The following is a 19,966-nucleotide window of genomic DNA, read 5'->3' as shown; positions in this document are numbered from 1 at the left end:
CCAGCTACTCAGGAGGCTGAGGCAGGAGAATTGCCTGAGCCCAGGAGGCGGAGGTTGCGGTGAGCCGAGATCGCGCCATTGCACTCCAGCCTGGGTAACAAGAGTGAAACTCCGCCTCAAAAAAAAAAAAATAAATAAATAAAAAATAAAAATAAAAAAAAAAAATAAGCCACTTACTACATCTTACAACAGGACTCCAATACCCTACCCTCTCATGCTTATGACAGAATTTGATAACTAGTCATAGCACTTTTCCCTCTGAAATTGAAATTCAACCAGAATCCTTCCCTTTATACTCCTTTAGGTGGCTAGTTACTACTAATAAATTACAGTATGGGATTCTGATCTTGGCTAAAGCTACTAGGTTGATTCTGTTGAATCCAACTTAGGGCATCTTGTGTAACCTAACTCTTGGGAGAACCCTCTTCTATGTAGTCGTTTTGTGTGACCTTTCCCCAAGACCTTTCCTCTCAAGAAAGTCCTGTCAAAGCAGAGGTGCTCTAGAACTGCTTTGATTAAAGAGAGAGGCCGGAGAGCCTGGGCAAGCTCAATAGAGGCTGCCATTTTGAGGGATACGTCCCAAGAAGAAAATGTGAAAATCGGTATGCCTGAGGTCATTCAGCTGTAATCTTTGTTGTTAGAAATAATCAATAGGCCGGGCACAGTGGTTCACACCTATAATCCTAGCACTTTGGGAAGCCGAGGCAGGTGGATCACAAGGTCAGGAGTTTAAGACCAGCCTGGCCAAGATGGTGAAACCCTGTCTCTACCAAAAATACGAAAATTAGCTGGGCATGGTCGTGGGCGCCTATACTCCCAGCTACTCAGGAGGCTGAGGCAGGAGAATCACTTGAACCAGGGAGGTGGCGGTTGCAGTGAGCCAAGATCACGCCATTGCACTCTAGGTTGGGCAACAGAGCAGGACTCCATCGCAAAAAAAAAAAAAAAAAAAAAGAAAGAAAGAAAGAAAGGAATAATAAATCCTGCAAATAAATGAGGCTACATGTGGCAACAAGGCTCAGGGATTCAAATTTTGCTAAAAAAAAAAAAAAAAAAAAAAGAATATAATATACTACATCAAATTTATTTCCTAGTCATTCGTTTAAACAAAGAACATCTCAGGAGTCCCAAAGATGAGGAAAATGAACTGAAGCATAGCTACTTCTTTATCATCCAGTAAGCTGTTCATTGTTTTTCAATCTAAGAGGCTCACGTTACGTTGGCATTGGTGACACTATAACTCAGGAGATTTGTGATGAGAACATATTTTTCTGAAACTTAAAAATTTCTGGCTGTGCCTTCCTTTCTTCATAAATTTTACCTCAAGCAGCTCATCTTCTGGCTGTAGGAGACCCAATGTATCAACAGGACCACCAGGAACAATTGAAGAAATATAATGGTGCCCGTCAAAGGAGTCCACTTCCACACCAAGCCTCAGAGTGTGAATAGGCAGCAACTGTGGCAAAACACAAAGCAATGATCAAACATGACGACACATCCTGCTGTTTGTCCTCCATCCAGTGCCATTTTGAAGTGAAAAACTCCACCTCTTAAATCGGATCACCAAAATCCTAAAAGAAGACAATAATGGGAAAACTGGTGTCAGGTAAAATTATGAAGTCATTGGTCATCTTGTTACCACTCCTCTTTTCTTTCCAGATTCCCTGGAAATGAAGAAATGGAAGCATACAGTCTTACCTTCAATTCTAAGCTCCATTCCAGTCCGCACTTCTGGTAGTCCCCAGTATGTATGCTGTGTTTCACTTTTCTATGGGGCTCCTCATCCCCTAGAACAACCTAACTTTCCTTTAGTATCTAATTAACTTCTACTCACACTTAAATACCACGGCAGGAAGCCCTGATGCCTCCATCTGGGGTTCAAGACTGCCCTGTGCACCTCTCCATCATAGCTCACAACATACTGGGCTTAGAATTTCTTTCTTTTTTTTTTTTTTTGAGACGCAGTCTCACTGTGTTGCCTAGGAGTACAGCAGTGCAATCTCAGCTCACTGGAACCTCCAGCTCCAGGGTTCAAGCAATTCTCGTGCCTCAGCTTTCCAAGTAGCTGGGACAACAGGCATGCACCACCACACCCAGCTAATTTTTTTGTATTGTTACTAGAAACAGAGTTTCACCATGTTGAGAATTCCTAGTCTCTTGATTATCCCTCCTCCACCCCTTAGTTGAATGGAGAGTTTGTACCTCTAATCTCTATAACCTCAGCCCTGGAACAGTACCATGCACTAAACATGGGTTCATTAAAAGTTATTTGAATCAATCCATGAAAGATAGTGCTTCATCTAAGATGCCCGTTTCCATCTAGCCAATTTAAGTGAAAACATTTCCTATTTGGGAAAGGCAATCATTTACCCATTCTAGGTCTATGAGGGTTCATATGGGCTAAGATATGAGTCAAGAGCTGAGAAACTCTAGCCAATGCCGAGCAAAGAGATGAGTGTCTTAGTTCTATTTATGTTTGTTGGTTGTAACAGTTAAGGGCATTCACCAAACTCCATTCCCCTGACTTTCAAAGACAGACTAATGATTTGTCATTTGGCCTTATAATCTCAAATACGGTAAATGGTACTCATTATGATTGACAGTTCCTGTATCAATAGTCTGATACCTAAAAATACCAGACTTACCTCTAACTATACTTTATAAGGAGAACACCCTCCACAGGGTGGCAATGCATCCACCATGTGGCGCTCTTCCTATTCTCTGTGATCCTCTATCCCTGAGCTTGCCACCTCCCTCAGTCTTCTGCTTTCAGTCCCCAGAGTGTCACAGGCCCCACTTCAGACACCATCTGAGGCTCACTCCTGTCCCGCTATAGACATGCAGACAAATGTGCAGTGGCAAGGAGTCTGGCTGACTAAGACCTCAGTGAAGACATAGGGACTTCCAGCTCTGGGATCATTTCCTGAAGATTGAATGCTCCTGATCACTAAGCACTTCAGGATCTACAGCCATCTCTGGCAAGATGTTCTAGTTCTCTAAATGGAAGGTGAAGAGTGTTTTTCCTCCTGTTCCCTGTCTGTGCTTTCTCTCTTCCTCACTCTTCCCCACTTCATTCTCTTGTCACTGTATCAAATCATGGGTACGGATACGCTAAAGAGACATTAGTGTCATGTAGCAGGACGTCTAGAGGAGGTGAGGAAAAGCTTTCAGAGAAATGTTCCTGAATTAACAGTTTACCACCCATCTCTGCCAACTGTCTTCCTTCCTTGTTTATGAGCCAGATGCGATAGGGCAGAGAGGTGCCAGTGGATCCACCATAGCTCATCCCCAGTGTGGTGCTGGGGCTTATACTGGTTTGAACAGCAGACTGTTCAATTCTCAGGGATTTTGCCAGTCAATGGTTAAGCACAGCTATGATGAAAAATTAAACCATATAAAGTTACAATTAATAAAAATAAATGTATCGAGCACTCAAAATCCATCACTTCCTAATTATTTTTCACTCTTTTACTAATAGCTATGTTCATGAAGTGATTTATATCTACTATATCTGTACAAAGAGGAACACTCTCTATCAGAACTCAAAGTATACTGAGGGGTGGACAACCGAACGAGACACATGAAATGCTTGATTTGGTTAGCTGCTAAATGCAGGTGGGACAGGTAATTAAACAGCCCTACTCCTGCAGAGAGGCCTGCAGCAATAAAGTGCTACTGTGCATTGCCTCTCAAGTCACTGATCAGCGACGCCATTTTGGTAGCTTCATACCTGCCATGGTGGCAGTATTTATGCCACAGATATTTGTACATGCTACAAAGTGGAGCTGCCTTTTGTTGTTGTTGTTTCCTTTTTGAGAGCTAGAAACTTGCCAGCATACCACGGATCTGTGATATAGTTTGGACAAGATATCCAGCATACATGTACGGGGTACAAACTATGGGCAAGGCATTGGGCTATGAGCTGGAAATACAAGATGAAGTCTTTGCCCTCCTAGAATTAACATCCAGCATGGCAGACAGATAATAAATAGGCAAAAAGGTAAGTGGGCAAAGCAAATACATAAATAACCAGCCAACCAACAAGCAGCAGGATGATCATGGTTCTGATATGATAAGCAAGGAATCCAAGGAAATGCATCCAAGGAATGCACGACCATTGTGTAAAAACCAAACAAGCAGTTACTAACTGTGAGAAGGGCTACAAGGAAGTAATCAGGGTCATGGCATCAGAGCACCTCTGGTGGAGGCCATTTTGGAAAGTGGGTCAGAGCAGGCTCCACATTGAAGGGGATACTTAAGGTGAGACTTGAGGGATAACAGTGAGTCAGCCCTACAAAAAAGCCTACTGGGGGATGGCTTGTGGGAGGTGAGCAAAAAGGATAATTGCTAAATTTCTGGTTTGAGCAAATGAGTAAATGGTGGTAACAACTTCTGCATAGAAATAAGTGCCCAAATTAAAACAAAGATCCCGCTATACACACAGAGATCTTTGCTGCTTACATAATAATATGCCCTCATCCAAGATAAAAGAGTTAAGGCAAGAAATAGTTCCAATCCCCTTCCAATCCGCATTTATTCACATGATGACCCCCATTCCCACCTCCATGGAACAGCTGGAGTCAGGATTCACAGAGGCTCACCCATGTCATCCTGGGCCCTCCAGACATGGGCTGTGCCTTCTAGACTATGTCCCCAGATATCTGTAAACACCACAGGCTCCCTAGCAAACTTAAATGGTGAGCAAAACACACATGCTCTATCTTCAATCAAGCTGAACAAATAACCAGAAATGATGTTTACTAAATCTGTCAATCTGAAGGACGCCTACCTAATATTAGTTCTGAATCTAAATCTGAGTACAGCTGGGTTTCTACGATTTCATGTTACATTGCTACAGGCTCCTCTGCGGGAGCAGGACTGTTTAATTACCTGTCCCAGCTGCATTTAGCAACTCAACAGATCAAGCGTTGAATCTGTCTCCTTCAGGTGTCCACCTCTTTCAGTATGTGGCGTTGTTAGGGAGCAGAAAGTACCGAAAGGACAGAGTGGGTGAAACAGATGACTGGTGCCTCCACACACTGCCGCATGTCATGCTTTTGGATGCTTATTCAACGTGCTTCGTGAGGGGTTCTATTTAAACTGACAAAGTTAAGGAGGAACAGGAGTTTCATGATCCTGATGTAAGTAAAGGATACAAGGACATGCATCAAAGAGAAGTGTGACCATGATGTGCTTTACTGTCCGTAAAAACGATGAAGATCAAATGAGATCAAGAAGGACTGAGGTCTTCCACCTGCAAGTGGCAAGACTTATTGGGAAACAAACTGCAGCTCACTCATTTTGCACAGAGCTTTACTTTTAGGATACTAAAACAAGATATCAAAATGCTTAAGTGGGAATATAAATGACAGCGCTTCAGGGGGAGAAGAAACTTCTGGAAAGGAATGCTTCAAAAATGTGTCAGTGGGATGGGGGAGGATTCTCCAAAAATGTTGAACTCGACACAAAATAGAACAGGAAGAACCCCATGACTGGTTCTTGTAACTCTCATACACAAAGTATTAAATAGCCATTTATGTTTAAAGATTAGGGAGTTACTAAATTTACCATAAATTTAAAAATAAACTTTTAAGAATGAGGCTATAAGTTTAAAGTAATGGTGAACCACAAGCACAATGGCCTCTGAACTTAGTTGTGCTCCCTCAGAGGTTATAAGACAATCAATTGTACATTAGAGCTTTATTTATATTTGTTTTTCTCACCCTTCCAAAATTTTATCTATTTTTTATTTTTTAAAATGTTTTTGAGACAGAGTTTCGCTCTTGTTGCCCAGGCCAGAATGCAATGGCACAATCTCGGCTCACTGCAACCTCTGCCTCCCAGGTACAAGTGATTCTTCTGCCTTTGCCTCCCCAGCAGCTGGGATTACAGGTGCATGCCACCATGTCCAGCTAATTTTTGTATTTTTAGTAAAGATGTATTTTCACCATGTTGGTCAGGTGGTCTCGAACTCCGGACCTCAGGTGATCCACATACCTCGACTTCCCAAAGTACTGGGATAATAGGCATGTGCCACCACACCTGGCACCCTCCAAAATTTTAATTCATTATGTTCAAAAAATGTGTAACAGGTACTCTGCTGTACAGCAGTATATTGAAAGATCTCTTCAGTCACCTAACAGCAAGGTCAAGCGTCAGTTGCTATTTAGCATTTTAGATATCATTTATGTTTCCTGTCTGACCCATGTGAAATATCTAAATTTTTGATACTTGATCTAATAATTTGTATTTGACTGTCTCCCCTTACCTATGCTCACAGCAGTGCCTTCACCTGAAATACCCACTGTACTCATTTGTACTCCAGATCTATTCTTCAGAGTACAGTTTAAATGCCATCCTACCAATAAGCCTCCATCTGTCTTGAGGAAGTAATATCCTTCTTGAACACATATCAGTCATTTTAGCAACATCTGAATAATTCTCTATGGAGTGAGGCAAGAAAGGAATCAAAACTCCTGTAAGAACCTCACTCCAAACCTACAGAATCAGAGTATCGGCAAGGAGGAACAAAATAAGGCATTCCCACATCTGTGTTTTGAAACAGCTGCTTTGGGCCAGGTGTGGTGGCCCATGCCTGTCATCCCAGCACTTTGGAAGACCAAGGCGGGTGGATCACCCGAGGTCAGGAGCTCAAGACCAGCCTGGCCAACCTGGTGAAACCCCATCTCTACCAAAAATACAAAAATTAGCGGGGTGTGGTGGTGCACACCTATAATCCCAACTACTTGGGAGGCTGAGGTAGGAGGATCACTTGAACCTGGGAGGCGGAGGTTGCAGCGAGCCAAGATTAAGCCATTACACTCCAGCCTAGGTGACAGAGTGAGACTCCATCTCAAAAACAAAAAAAGAAAAAGCTCCTCTGATGTTTCTGATATGCCACCTGCACTAGTAGGTAACTGCTGCTACTATAGGGTTATTTGATTGTGTGTCTTATGTGTGCAACTTAAAAAGAGAACAGCAAAGTATAAAATTACATGCTTGAGAACTGATAACAGCATTGCTTCTGTGGATGAGAGGAATGGGGTGGGAAAACAAATGACCTTTTGCAGTACGTATTTCTATACCTTTTAAATTCTATGTCTTGAGCATATATTATCTATTTAAAATTTAAAAGATAAAAAAGAATGCTGCAAGCTTAGAAGCCAGATAACCCTTGATTTGTTTCCTTTTTTAAAAAAACTTTTTTATAAATTTACTTTTTTAATAGTTCTGGAACACTTCACGCGTTTGCGCGTCATCCTTGCACAGGGGCCAGGCTAATCTTCTCTGTATCGTTCCAATTTTAGTATATGTGCTGGCTAAGTGAGCACATGATTTGTTTCCTAATTCCACCGCCTTACTAGCTGCCTATGATCTTGGGTAAATTACTTTACCTGCCTGACACTCAATTTTCCCATATTAAAAATGAGAAGGAGGAAATGCTTGCTGACCAATAAGGTTACTGTTAAAAATGTAAGAGTAAATATGTTTAAAGCAAAGAACCGGCCCTGGTAACTGAACAGTAACCTCCACTATAACTCTTGGAAAGCCCAGTACATCCCACTTGACTTTAAAATTATGTTTGTTCATTATAAAGTGGTGGGGAAAGTGGAAAACCACATTTTAATGTTCTCTGGGTCAAGAAATATAACTCAAGAGAGAAATAAAGTGAAATCTGTCAATCTGTTTTGTCAAAACCAGAGAACAGGACCTGGTGTTTTTGTTTTCCACAGAAGCGACATTACTGATGCTCACTTTGTATTACAATTGATGGCCAGCAGAAAGGTCACTAGAATGAGCTTAATGCTTCTCCCTCATAGAGCTGTGATTATCTTAATAGTAAACACTTGCCAAGAAAGCCATCCCTGAAAGTGCAAGTCTCCCTAGATGCGGGAAAACTGTTCTGGTGTCATGATTAACAGCTTCCTAGAAGCAGTGCAGTTAATGCTTAAGTCTCTGTAAATAGCTTTCACCTCCCTCTTTCTCCACAACTCCACCTACCTCAGAAGAAAACCTTATCTATTAACATTAGCCCATAATATATGAAGATGCTTCTCTTTTTTTTAATATAGAGACAGGGTCTTCCTATGTTGACCAGTTTGGTCTCGAACTCCTGGTCTCAAGATCCTCCTGCCTCAGCCTCCCAAAATGCAGAAATTGTATGTATAAGCCACCCTGCCCAGTCATGAAGATGCTTCTGGAATCATCCCTTCAAGAGTGGTGGCCATGGAATGGCAACCATCTAAAACCAGCTAGACCCATAGAAACATAATTGTTCTAATCAGAAAGCTGATGAGACAGAGGAAAAACCTCCAGCCTGGGCCTCAGATCTTAGACACAACCCAGTTCAAAACCTCCCACTGGTGTTATCAGTCCACGCATATCACCAGGCCCTTTAACGCCTAGTCCTCCTCTCCAGCATCATTTAACAATATTCTGCTCGTCACTAAGTTTGACCCAGACACTCTGAAAGAAACAACTTCTATTCCCTCAACATACCAGCCCTTTCCCAAGGCAGAGCTATTGTACCTGCTGCTCTTTTCCCCAGTTCATCACATTCTTATCCTTCAAGCCTGGGCTCAGAAAGGCTTTCCCGGGCTCCTTCTCTAAAGTGTCCCCCACCCCGCTCAATTTACTATTCATTCATTTGCAGCACTTCTTACAATCTACAACTATCTTATCAAGTTTTTTTATTTGTCTATTACCACACCCCTATACAATCCCAGAATCTAAGCTCTATGAGAGCAAGAACGCTTTCAGTTTTGCTTCCCACAAATGGTGGCACAGAGTAGAAGCTCAGTAAACGGTTCCGGAATGGATGCAGTCTAAGCTACAACCTGCTTCTGCTACCATCTAGTTGTATAATTCTGGTCAAGTCATTCAACCTAGGCAACCTTTAGTATCCTCCTGTCTGTGAAATCAGTTTTGACTGGTTAGTTAAAATCTCCTTTACATATTGTGGGGAGAAACTAGTAGCTGCTGAACTAAGATGCAAATTTCCAGTTGTAAGAGGATTTTCAAAAATCGTAGCTGATGAAAATGAAGAAAAATTCTGTGAACATTTAATAAGAAATTAATGGAGAAAAATGTAAAAATATATGATAATGTTACATGGAAAAACTGTACATCCCTTCTATCTCACATACATACACACACACACACATACACACACACCCCAAAACAAAAGGCAGGTAATACTGACTGCAAATATACAAATATGTAGCTAACAACTGAATACTAAAAGAGAATAATGCAATTGTGGGGGACTCTTTTTCACTCCAGTGCAGAAAATAGAGAAGAAAAGCAACTTTTTGCCACAACAAAATTTCAATCAATTAAATGTTTTTAAAAAACATATTAAAAGAAAAAGACCTTTGAAAGGTCAGTTTAAAAGTGCTAGAGGCATATAACTGAAAAAAAAGCTATCATTTATTGGATTTTTCTTATATCTTGACACTGAGCTATATTAAGGTACATATGAAATATATTTCTCCTTAGTCTTCTACAACACAATTATTATTGTTATTATTATTTAGAGAAAAAATTAGGTCAGTTATTTTACAGCCAAAAGCATTTCATCAAATGTTACTTTCTTTTTTTTTTTTTTTTTTGAGACGGAGTCTTGTTCTGTCACCCAGACTGGAGTGCAGTGACACAGTCTCAGCTCACTTCGACCTCCACCTGCAGGGTTCAAGCAATTCTACTGCCTCGGCCTCCCAAGGAGCTGGGATTATAGGCGCCCACTACCATGCCCAGTTAATTTTTAAATTTTTAGTAGAGATGGGGTTTCATCGTGTTGGCCAGGCTGGTGTCAAACTCCTGACCTTGTGATTTGCCCACCTCAGCTTCCCAAAGTGCTGGGATTACAAGCATGAGCCACCACGCCCAGCCCAAATGTTACTTTCTTAAGCCTTCCCTGACCAACGTATCTAAACTTCTAAACTAACCGTCTCTCCTGAATCCCCTGTCTTCCCTGTTTTAATATTCTTCATGGCACGTTATCACCTATACAGCATAGCTTACTTATATTTGGCCTCCTCCCATTAAAGTATAAGTTCTACAGGACAGGGATTTTTCTTCTTGCTTTCTTCTCTTCTGGAGCCCTAGAACCTAGTAGCAGACCTAGCAGAGTACATATAATACATATTTGATGAATAAATGAACAGCCAAATGGACCAGTGAGTTTGTATAAGGTGGTTCTGAAAGTGTGTTCAACTCAAAGCCCTTCTGCCCATTTACACTAGAGTTACTGAGTACAAACTTTGTGTGTGTGTGTCTGTGTGTGTGTGTGTGTGTGTGTGTGTGTGTATACAGCATAGAGGCTGATCAGGAAAGATGACACAGTAAGACTGGAGGCAAAGAACTAAGGAGTGAGAGGGAACATCTTCTGCCTAGAGAAAGAATCACACTCTTTCAAAATGTACACAAAGTGTGCTTTGTGCCTTTTGTCCTTGTTGTCTTTTACTTATAAAACATGATGATTCAGGGTCTTAGGCTTTGAATGTGGGAGGACCAATAAAGCTGAACCGCGTGAAGAGCAGAGCCTGATCAGGGCAGGATTTCCCCGCAAGGACATATTCTGAGTTCTAAAGCAATATGGCACAGGAGGCTGAAAAGATAATCAGGAAACCTTGAAAAAGCGAAGTAAATATTTCAGTAGCCCAGAGTACTAAGAAGAGAGAATTAGAGTCCAGGTTCCACCAGGATAACAGAACTGGTAAACACCCCCAGGGTCTTTAATGGATTATCTGGAAGACTATGTCTTTTTTTTTTTTTTTTTTTGAGATAGAGTCTTGCTCTATTGCCCAGGTTGGAGTGCAGCGGCACAATCTCGGCTCACTGCAGCCTCCATCTCCAAGGTTCAAGCAATTCTCCTCCCTCAGCCTCCCAAGTAGCTGGGATTATGGTACCCACCACCATGCCTGGCTAATTTTTTGTATTTTTAGGAGAGACAAGGTTTCACCACGATACCTAGGCAGGTCTTGAATCCCTGACCTCAAGTGATCTTCCTGCCTCAGCTTCCCAAAGTGCTGGATTACAGGTGTGAGCCACGGTGCCAGGCCAAGGCTGTGTCTCTTTTTAATTTAAAAAAAAAAATTTTTTTTTGAGAAGGAGTCTCACTCTGTCTCCAGGCTGGAGTGCAGTGGTGCAATCTTGGCTCACTGCAACCACTACCTCCCTGATTCAAGTGATTCCCCTACCTCAGCCTCCCAAGTAGCTGGGACTACAGGTGTGTGCCACCATGCCTGGCTAGTTTTTTGTATTAAGTCTGTGTCTTAAAACTAATGCAAACCAGAGTTACTCTGATCCTTACCAGAACTGTATCTCTGCCCATGTCTAAGATGAGCACCCACCAATACCACCCCACATGCACGCAAACACATACACATACACACACACTCTCTCTCTCTCTCTCTCTCTCTCTGTCTCTACTCCCTTCCCTCCTTCTATCACCATATTAGCAGACTGGGTAAGGCCTCTCTGAACAGAGATAACTAGTATCATCTGACACCTTTTGTAGCCATCAGACATTTAATCAAATTTTGGCATTATTACAAGAGAAACACCCAAACAATAAGACTAAACATCAAATGACAGAATTGATCCAGATATTGGAATTACTTAAAGTCTTTATAAGCTATGGTTAACATGTTGAAGAAATAGAGGAGAAGATGGCAAATATAGAAATAGATAAAAAATATAGATTTTTTTTTTACATTGGGAATTTCATTGGAGAATTATAAACTAAAAGGAAATAAAATGGAAATTCCAGACTAGAAAAAATAACTAAAATTAAGCACTTAATAGATGGGCTTTAGCAGCAGATTATGCACAGGAAATTTAGTAAACTGTAAGACAGTTAAACAAAAAATATCTAATAGTGTAAATTAAAGAGCAATTGCAGGAAAATATGTCACTGATTTATACGATAATAATAAAAATAATAATAAGAGCCTAGCTGGGCACAGTGGCTCACACCTGTAATCCCAGCACTTTGGGAGGCCAAGGCTTCTCCTAAGGTCAGGAGTTTGAGACCAGCTTGGGCAACATGGTGAAACCCTGTCTCCATTAAAAATACAAAAAATTAGCCAGGAGTGGTAGTGGGCGCCTATAATCCCAGCTACTAGGGAGGCTGAGGCCAAGAATCACTTGAACCCAGGAGGCAGAGGTTGCAGTGAGCCAAGATCGCACCATTGCACTCCGGCCTAAGCAACAAGAACAAAACTCAATCTCAAAAAAAAGACCAAAAGCCTACTATGTGCTTACAACTATTCTAGGCATATTATAGTTAATTCCTATATAAATCTATGAGGCATATACAATATTGAGCATAATATAGTTAATTCCTAAATAGTTAATTCCTATATAAACCTATGAAGCAAGTATTAATATTTCTTTTTTACATACAAAAAACTGAGACATGGAGTTTAGGTCATTTTCCAAGACCGCACAGCTATTAAATTCTGGTTTATCCAGAATTTCCAGGCAGCTTGGTTCTAGAATCCATGTAATGAGTATATTATAATGTAGTAATTAATAACAAATGAAGTTTGATGAGGTATTTGTGTGGGGTTTTTTTTGTTTTGTTTTGAGATGGAGTCGCACTCTGGTGCCCAGGCTGGAGCGCAGTGGCTTGATCTCAGCTACCACAACCTCCGTCTCCCGGGTTCAAGTGACTTTCCTGCCTTAGCGTCCCGAGTAGCTGAAACTATAGGCACATACCACCATGCCCCGCTAATTTTTATATTTTTAGTATGGAATTTCACTACGTTGGCCAGGCTGGTCTTGAACTCCTAACCTCATCATCCACCTGCCTCAGCCCCTCAAAGTACTGGGATTACAGGAGTAAGCCACTGCGCTTGGCCTGGTATTTTATTTCTTACTCTTATTTTGAATTAAATCCCTCTCAATATATTTAGAGGGAATTAATAATTAGTCACTACTCTAAGCTAATCTGACTTTGTAAATAATTTAAAATTGAACTACAAGATGAGCCATATTGCTTTTTGTATTTTCCACAGATTTTGTACATCTGAGGAAAGCTTGGTCAGTTGGCCAACATGGTCACAATGAAGTGACTCAAAATGCTGGTAAGCTGAGAAGGAAAGAAAGACTTTCCAGTGTCAGCCTTGAAAATTCAAACCTGGCCAGGCGCGGTGGCTCAAGCCTGTAATCCCAGCACTTTGGGAGGCCGAGGCGGGTGGATCACGAGGTCGAGAGATCGAGACCATCCTGGTCAACTTGGTGAAACCCCGTCTCTACTAAAAATACAAAAAGTTAGCTGGGCATGGTGGCGTGTGCCTGTAATCCCAGCTACTCAGGAGGCTGAGGCGGGAGAATCGCCTGAACCCAGGGGGCGGAGGTTGCGGTGAGCCGAGATCGCGCCATTGCACTCCAGCCTGGGTAACAAGAATGAAACTCCATCTCAAAAAAAAAAAAAAAAGAAAATTCAAACCTGGCCCAGCAGGGTGGCTCACACTTGACTAAAAAAACAAAAAAATTAGCTGGGCGTGGTTAGCACATGCCTGTTGTCCCAGCTGCTCAGGAGGCTGAGGCAGGAGAATCGCTTGAACCCAGGAGGCAGACGTTACAATGAGTTGAGATGGCACCAGTGCACTCCAGCCTGGGCAACAGAACAAGACTCCATCGTAAAAAAAAAAAAGAAAGAAAGAAAAGGAAAAAAAAGAAAATCCAAAAATCCAAACCTATAAAATTATGGTACACATAGCATAAAATTATGAAAGATAAATATTCATTACAAATAATACTCAACAAAGAAGAAAATGGTAGCACTATCTAAAGACTTTTCAATGTTTTATGAAACCTGCATGGGATGCAGAAAATACATTTTTAAAATTGCATGTGACAGAAGAGTTTAGGGTGGGCTCAGCTCTCACGTACCATGTGGAATTACAGTATGACTTCTGAAACACTCAGGCAAGAACATCTTTCCTTTCTTACCAATTGTTGAGGAACCCACCCACAAGGATTCTTTAAGTTTCAATTGCCCTGACCTCTGCTTATCCAGAATGGGAACTTTTAGTGACAGAACACTAAAAATGTTGGGGAAAAAAACTGTAGAAGTTGCCTTCTGGCACCTTGCCACCAGAAATAAAGCTTACCAAAAACGTTTTAAGTTCAAGAACCACCACTGCCTACACTCAGAAGATAAACCACTTTTCTTTCCTGGAATATTTGAACCTGAAGGCTTTTCTAAAGTGCGGATTGCTGGGTCTTGATTTTTAGGAAACTTTTATAAAAGGACTTCTTATAATATCTAAGAAACTAATATACACTGTACAGTGTTACTCTGCATACTACCTCTAAGTGGGCAAAAGAGTCAAACCTGGGTGTTGGCTGCTGGACGTGACACAGGGATCCCATGTTCTTCCCAGACACCATTTTTCATAACAGCAATGCCTGTCACATTTCCAGGAAACAGACAAGACTAAATTCTGAAAACTTTATGTTACAGCACTAGTTTCTTCAGCAAGAATTTAAAGAAAGTTCTTCAGATGACAGAAAAACAGGCAGGGTTCAGTGGCTCCACATGTAATCCCAACACTTTGGGAGGATTGCACTGAACTCATGAGTTTGAGACCAGCCTGGACAACACGGTGAGACCCCATCTCTTAAAAAAAAACAAACAAAAGAAAACACTGTTAACTTTGTTATTAAAAAAAATAATAAATGCTTACCTTTGAATATTTCTGTAACTCAGCATCATCTGCAATCTGTGTGTCCAAAGTAGCAACCTAAATTTACAAAAAAATTTCCAATATTTGTATAAGTAAAATTGTATTTTCTATAAATTTTCTGAAAATATCTGCAAAACCTACATATTGATAACTCTATTTGACCTACATTCTAATATCTTTCTTATATTTTTGAAATCTATAACACATAATGTGAAATCTCAGAGTATATCAATTTTTTTCTTGCTGTTCTCCACAACAATCTTTTTTCCTAAGTTGCATAAATTGAACAGAAGGTGACAGACAAACATATATACTATTTTTAAAAATCCATGATCCTTAATATTTTAGTATAATCCTCTGTTACATTGAATGCATCAAAATCTTACTCTTTTGACAAAATCAAGAGTATGGCCATTTTTAATTTCAAACTCAAGCCTCAAAACAAAATTTGCAAAGTCAGTAAAGTCAGAGGAGTTTGGGAAAACTAAAGCATCTGACTTTCCACAGTAAGCTCAAACCATTTCCCCAGAAGAAATAGCTGGCAAAGACACAAACAGAAAGGCCTGGTCCCTGGTGGGAAGCTAACAGAATACTTAAAGCTTTTAATCCTGGCCTAAAACTATTGTTCTAAGCTTCAATGGTGGACATCCACAGAAGTGAATTCCTTGCAAGCAAAAGTACATTACTGATGATTTGCATCTGTAAGTTGTTAATAAAATATGATGCATCTGACGGGAAGGTATAAGTTAACCAGGCGTCCCCAAACTTTTTACACAGGGGGCCTGTTCACTGTCCCTCAGACCATTGGAGGGCCCCACATACTGTGCTCCTCTCACTGACCACCAATGAAAGAGATGCCCCTTCCTGAAATGCGGCGGGGGGCCGGATAAATGGCCTCAGGAGGCCGCATGCAGCCCGTGGGCCGTAGTTTGGGGATGCCTGAGTTAAACAATGACCCAACAACACCTTCTGAAAGTACTGTGTTTCAGATAAGCAGATCCTGGAAGAAAGTGAACTAAGAAATACTGGAGTACACGCATTCATTCATTCTCCATCATTCTTGGCTTCTTTCTAACTCCCGCATTCCTCAGAACAAGATGCTACAACTTTCAATGTATAAGCTGTCACTTTAAATTCCCAACTTCAAATTCTGTCTCCTCTAATTTCTCTGCTATGACCTCACCATGTAATAAATGAAATTGAAAAGGTTAGTTATAAGGAGAATAAAATTTTAACAGAAGGCTGGTAGTGGCTCAGGTCTGTAATCCCAGAACTTTGGGAGGCCAAGCAGGGTGGATCACTTGAGACCAGGAGTTCTAGACCAGACTGGGCAACACAGTGAGACACCATCTCTAAAAGAATTTGAAAAATTAGGCAAGCATGGGGGCTCATGCTTGTACTTACAGCCAGTCAGGAGGCTGAGGTGGGAGAACCACTTGAGCCCAGGAGGTTGAAGCTGCAGCAAGCTGTGATTGTACCACTGAATTCCAACACCCTGTCTCTCAAAAAAATGTTTTTTTTGTTTTTGTTTTCTTGAGGCGGAGTCTCCCTCTTCCACCCAGGCTGGAGTGCAGTGGCGCAATCTTGGCTCACCACAACCTCCACCTCCCAGGTTAAGCGATTCTCCTGCCTCAGCCTCCCAAGTAGCTGGGATTATAAGTGTCCACTACCACACCCAGCTAATTTTTGTATTTCTAGTAGATGCAAGGTTTCACTGTGTTGCCCAGGCTGATCTCAAACTCCCAACCTCAGGTGATCCGCCCGTCTCAGCCTCCCAAAGTGCTGGTATTACAGCCATGAGCTACCACACCTAGCAAAAAAAAAAAAAAAAAAATGTTTTTTAACAAAAAAAGAGCCCATCATAAAACTGGCCATTTGTAAATATTGTACAGCAAATTTCTTGGAATATCAAACCACTAAGATAAGTGGGAAAGGCCATTTGCTAGGTGATAGCTTAATAACCATATTCAAAATCTATGAAGCAAAGAAACAATTCAAGGGAACTGACATGCAAGCATAAAGTTACCAAGAGAAAGTATGAATTGTATTGACTCATCTTAATGACACTGGGAATTTTCTGACAAAAAATAGTGGCTACATAATGTAAAGTCAAAAGATTTTTAAAATCTCCAACCAGCCAACAAGTACTAATAATAAACATATGTAAGAAAATGTAAATGATAGTAGAAATTTAAAAGAATATTTTATTACTAATGCATTTAGTGAGCAGTGTAAAGGCTGGTCTAAGCACAACTTTCTGCTTTCATGTGGATTCACATGGGGAAATGTAATCAATCCCTTGCTCAATGAATCTAATAACAGGTGAAAGGAAGTCTAATGGACCACTGGCACTATAAACCTATACCAAACCTAAATTACTTCCTGTTCTTCTAAATATATTTGATAATCATTCTTTCATTTTTCACATAAAACTGTAAGATTCTTTGTGAAACACAGGACTAATATCCACAGTCCTTTCAGTGTACAATAAAACAAACAGATCATAAAAGTGATCATAAAAATGCCAGCAATTTTAAGCAGCTGATACAGGTTATAAATTTAAAGCCAAGCCCTCTCTAACAGTTTTCTGTCTATTGTCGACTTAAATGGTTTCAACATGAACTGAGTGTCTGCTAATTGTAACTGAAATTTGTGTGCAGTCCTTAATTATTCTTATAGCTTAAAATGCTAAAGACGGGGGAAAAAATCGATTGATTCAATAGAGAAGAAAGGCAGGAAGGAAAAAATAAAGGCAGGCTGGCTCTTCTTTGACTCTCCCATTTCTTTGAATTGTAGCGTTAGAAACTTGATGTGAAATGAGACATGAGTGTTTTTCATTAGAGCATTTTAACATACCATTACTTCATAATCAGGACCCAATAGCTTTTCCCATGTGGATTTCAGCTCATTTTCTGGAGAGGCTGGGACTTTTTCTGGATATTAAAAAAAAAAAAAGAGAGAGAGACAATGTTGAAACTACTGTGAGCCAAACACACTTAACTACTAAATTCTTCAATAACAGCCCGGTTTCAGTAAGTAAAGGGGAAATGAATAAAAAGGAAAATGCATTAACTTAGGTCTACCAGGTAAAGTAAATCAGAGGTGACTTATAAAATTAATGTAAAATGTAAAGACCAGCTGTGACCAAATTATGAAGGAGCTTTTGTTGTTAAGGGATACTTTAAAGGAAAGAGGACATGATGAGTTATACATGAAATTTAAATTATATACAGCTTATATGTAAACATCCTATGGTTTACAAGTAAAATGCATCTGGCTTTGCTTTACAATACATTAGGACATAGAAGGATTTCATTTAAATGTTAATCACTTCAAAACAGTACCATTTCAGCTGTCCACTAGAAAAGTTAAAAATGTATCAAGATATCCTTACTATCAGCAGTGCATATCAACACAATACAATCAGACTTTTCACATGGGCAGCTGTAAAGCCCTGTCTAGTTTAATTCAGTTAAAGTTGCATGAGCTTTAAGATAATAGGAACTTTGGTTTGACATCAATCTTTTGTTGCTTGGTTATTAGGATACTTATATCTTGATAACTTTCTTGAGGGTAATACTGCCTTTGTTGTATAGAAAATTTTATAGAGCTAAAACAGATTGTAAGTGTCTTGCCTGAACTCCACAGAAGCTCAGTGCACGGTGCATAGTATGAATAACGTCTAATAGGCAAAGTCAAACTACTAAAACTGAAGTTATAACTTGTACCCATAACAGTAGCAGCAAATGAACTTCTACCTTTTTTAACTTAAAGAAAAACTATCTCAATTTTGTCTTAAGGTTGGACAAGTCACAGAACAGTTATCACAACTGACATAACCATCTGCCTAAAATCAAATTAACTTGCAGTTTCAGTTCTTTCAGTCTTCAGCACGGACAGCTCATCTTGGATGCATATAATGTTTAATCACATAATACAAATCATTAAATGAAAGAGGCTAACCTCAAAAATCAGTGACTAAGACTAATGAACACTAAAGAACTTAAATTACTACATTTATAAAAGAATACCCATGAAATAACTATATTAACTGCTATGCTAGATTACATTTAGGGGATAACTAACCAAAGATCCTATTAAAAACAAAAAATCAAATTCATTTGGGCTCTGCAGCTTTGTGCCTATTCCTGTTAGCATTTCATTAAGAAATTACATTAAATGGCCAGGCGCGGTGGCTCAAGCCTGTAATCCCAGCACTTTGGGAGGCTGAGGCGGGTGGATCACGAGGTCGAGAGATCGAGACCATCCTGGTCAACATGGTGAAACCCCGTCTCTACTAAAAATATAAAAAATTAGCTGGGCATGGTGGCGCGTGCCTGTAATCCCAGCTACTCAGGAGACTGAGGCAGGAGAATTGCCTGAACCCAGGAGGCGGAGGTTGCAGTGAGCCGAGATCCTGCCATTGCACTCGAGCCTGGGTTACAAGAGCAAAACTCCCATCTCAAAAAAAAAAATAAATAAAAAGAAATTACATTAAGAGTTATAACATCTTGCCTCATAAATTTTTTCTAGGCAGCAATTTCTTGTCTGGTAAACAAATCTGAACGAAATTACAATTTATTTGTTGAAGTCTAAGCTTAAAAATATGGCACTCATATGACAGTTAATATAAATGTATAAAATAATGTTCATATTTCACCAGCAATTCTTTTGACTATATTTTTATCTTTTAGTTGTACAACGAAAACACAGTCATGAGTTTAAAAGCAAGTATAAAAGCCTAAGTGCTAAAGAAAAGAGACCTACTTTCAGCAGCTACACAAAACAATACAAAATTGGGTAACATGACGATCTGAAAGAAATATTCCAAAGGCAAAAAGAGAGCTAACCTCATAGCAGTTAGCAGATTTTGGTTTTACTCTAAAGCTAAAATTATACATATGCAAGAAGAAAAAAATACAGTGAAGTTGATCCAAAAAGCACACATAAAATATTTCTCAAACTAATACTCCCTGGTCAACTGCAGGTATTCTTTTTTATTTAATTTTTGTCAATATAACTAAAAAATGGTATGTGATTTTTTAAATTTGTATTTCTTTCTTTACAAATGAGGTTGATATGTCAGTGTTGTTATTGGCTTTTTTTTGGTATTCCTCTTACAGGAACCATCTGTTCATTGTCTTTACCTGTTTTCATTTTAGCAAATAGGACTTAATTTAAAATGAGAACATAAGCCGGGCATGGTGGCTCACACCTGTAATCCCAGCACTTTGGGAGGCCGAGGAGGGTGGATCACAAGGTCAGGA

The 19,966-nt window shown here is 40.0% G+C and overlaps 1 protein-coding gene and 1 non-coding gene across 10 annotated transcripts in view; both read right to left on the bottom strand.

Annotated features, from left to right (window-relative positions):
• The window catches only part of PATJ (PATJ crumbs cell polarity complex component), a 430,121-nt gene that overhangs the window by 345,770 nt on the left and 64,385 nt on the right, over positions 1–19,966 (bottom strand). For all 9 annotated transcript variants that reach the window (XM_074380917.1, XM_074380918.1, XM_074380919.1 and 6 more), the window contains exons 13-15: positions 17,556–17,632; positions 14,700–14,756; positions 1,322–1,456 (exon numbers count right to left, since the gene is read on the bottom strand). In XM_074380917.1, coding sequence (XP_074237018.1) covers positions 1,322–1,456; positions 14,700–14,756; positions 17,556–17,632 — 269 coding nt within the window. The remainder of the gene's footprint in view (positions 1–1,321; positions 1,457–14,699; positions 14,757–17,555; positions 17,633–19,966) is intronic.
• On the bottom strand, positions 7,225–7,331 carry LOC120366146 (U6 spliceosomal RNA). The gene has a single exon (XR_005580894.1). It is a non-coding gene; the product is annotated as a U6 spliceosomal RNA (small nuclear RNA).

Source organism: Saimiri boliviensis, chromosome 11, assembly GCF_048565385.1.
Source record: "Saimiri boliviensis isolate mSaiBol1 chromosome 11, mSaiBol1.pri, whole genome shotgun sequence".
Classification (NCBI taxonomy): Eukaryota; Metazoa; Chordata; class Mammalia; order Primates; family Cebidae; genus Saimiri; species Saimiri boliviensis.
This window is presented reverse-complemented; position numbering and strand designations above follow the sequence as displayed.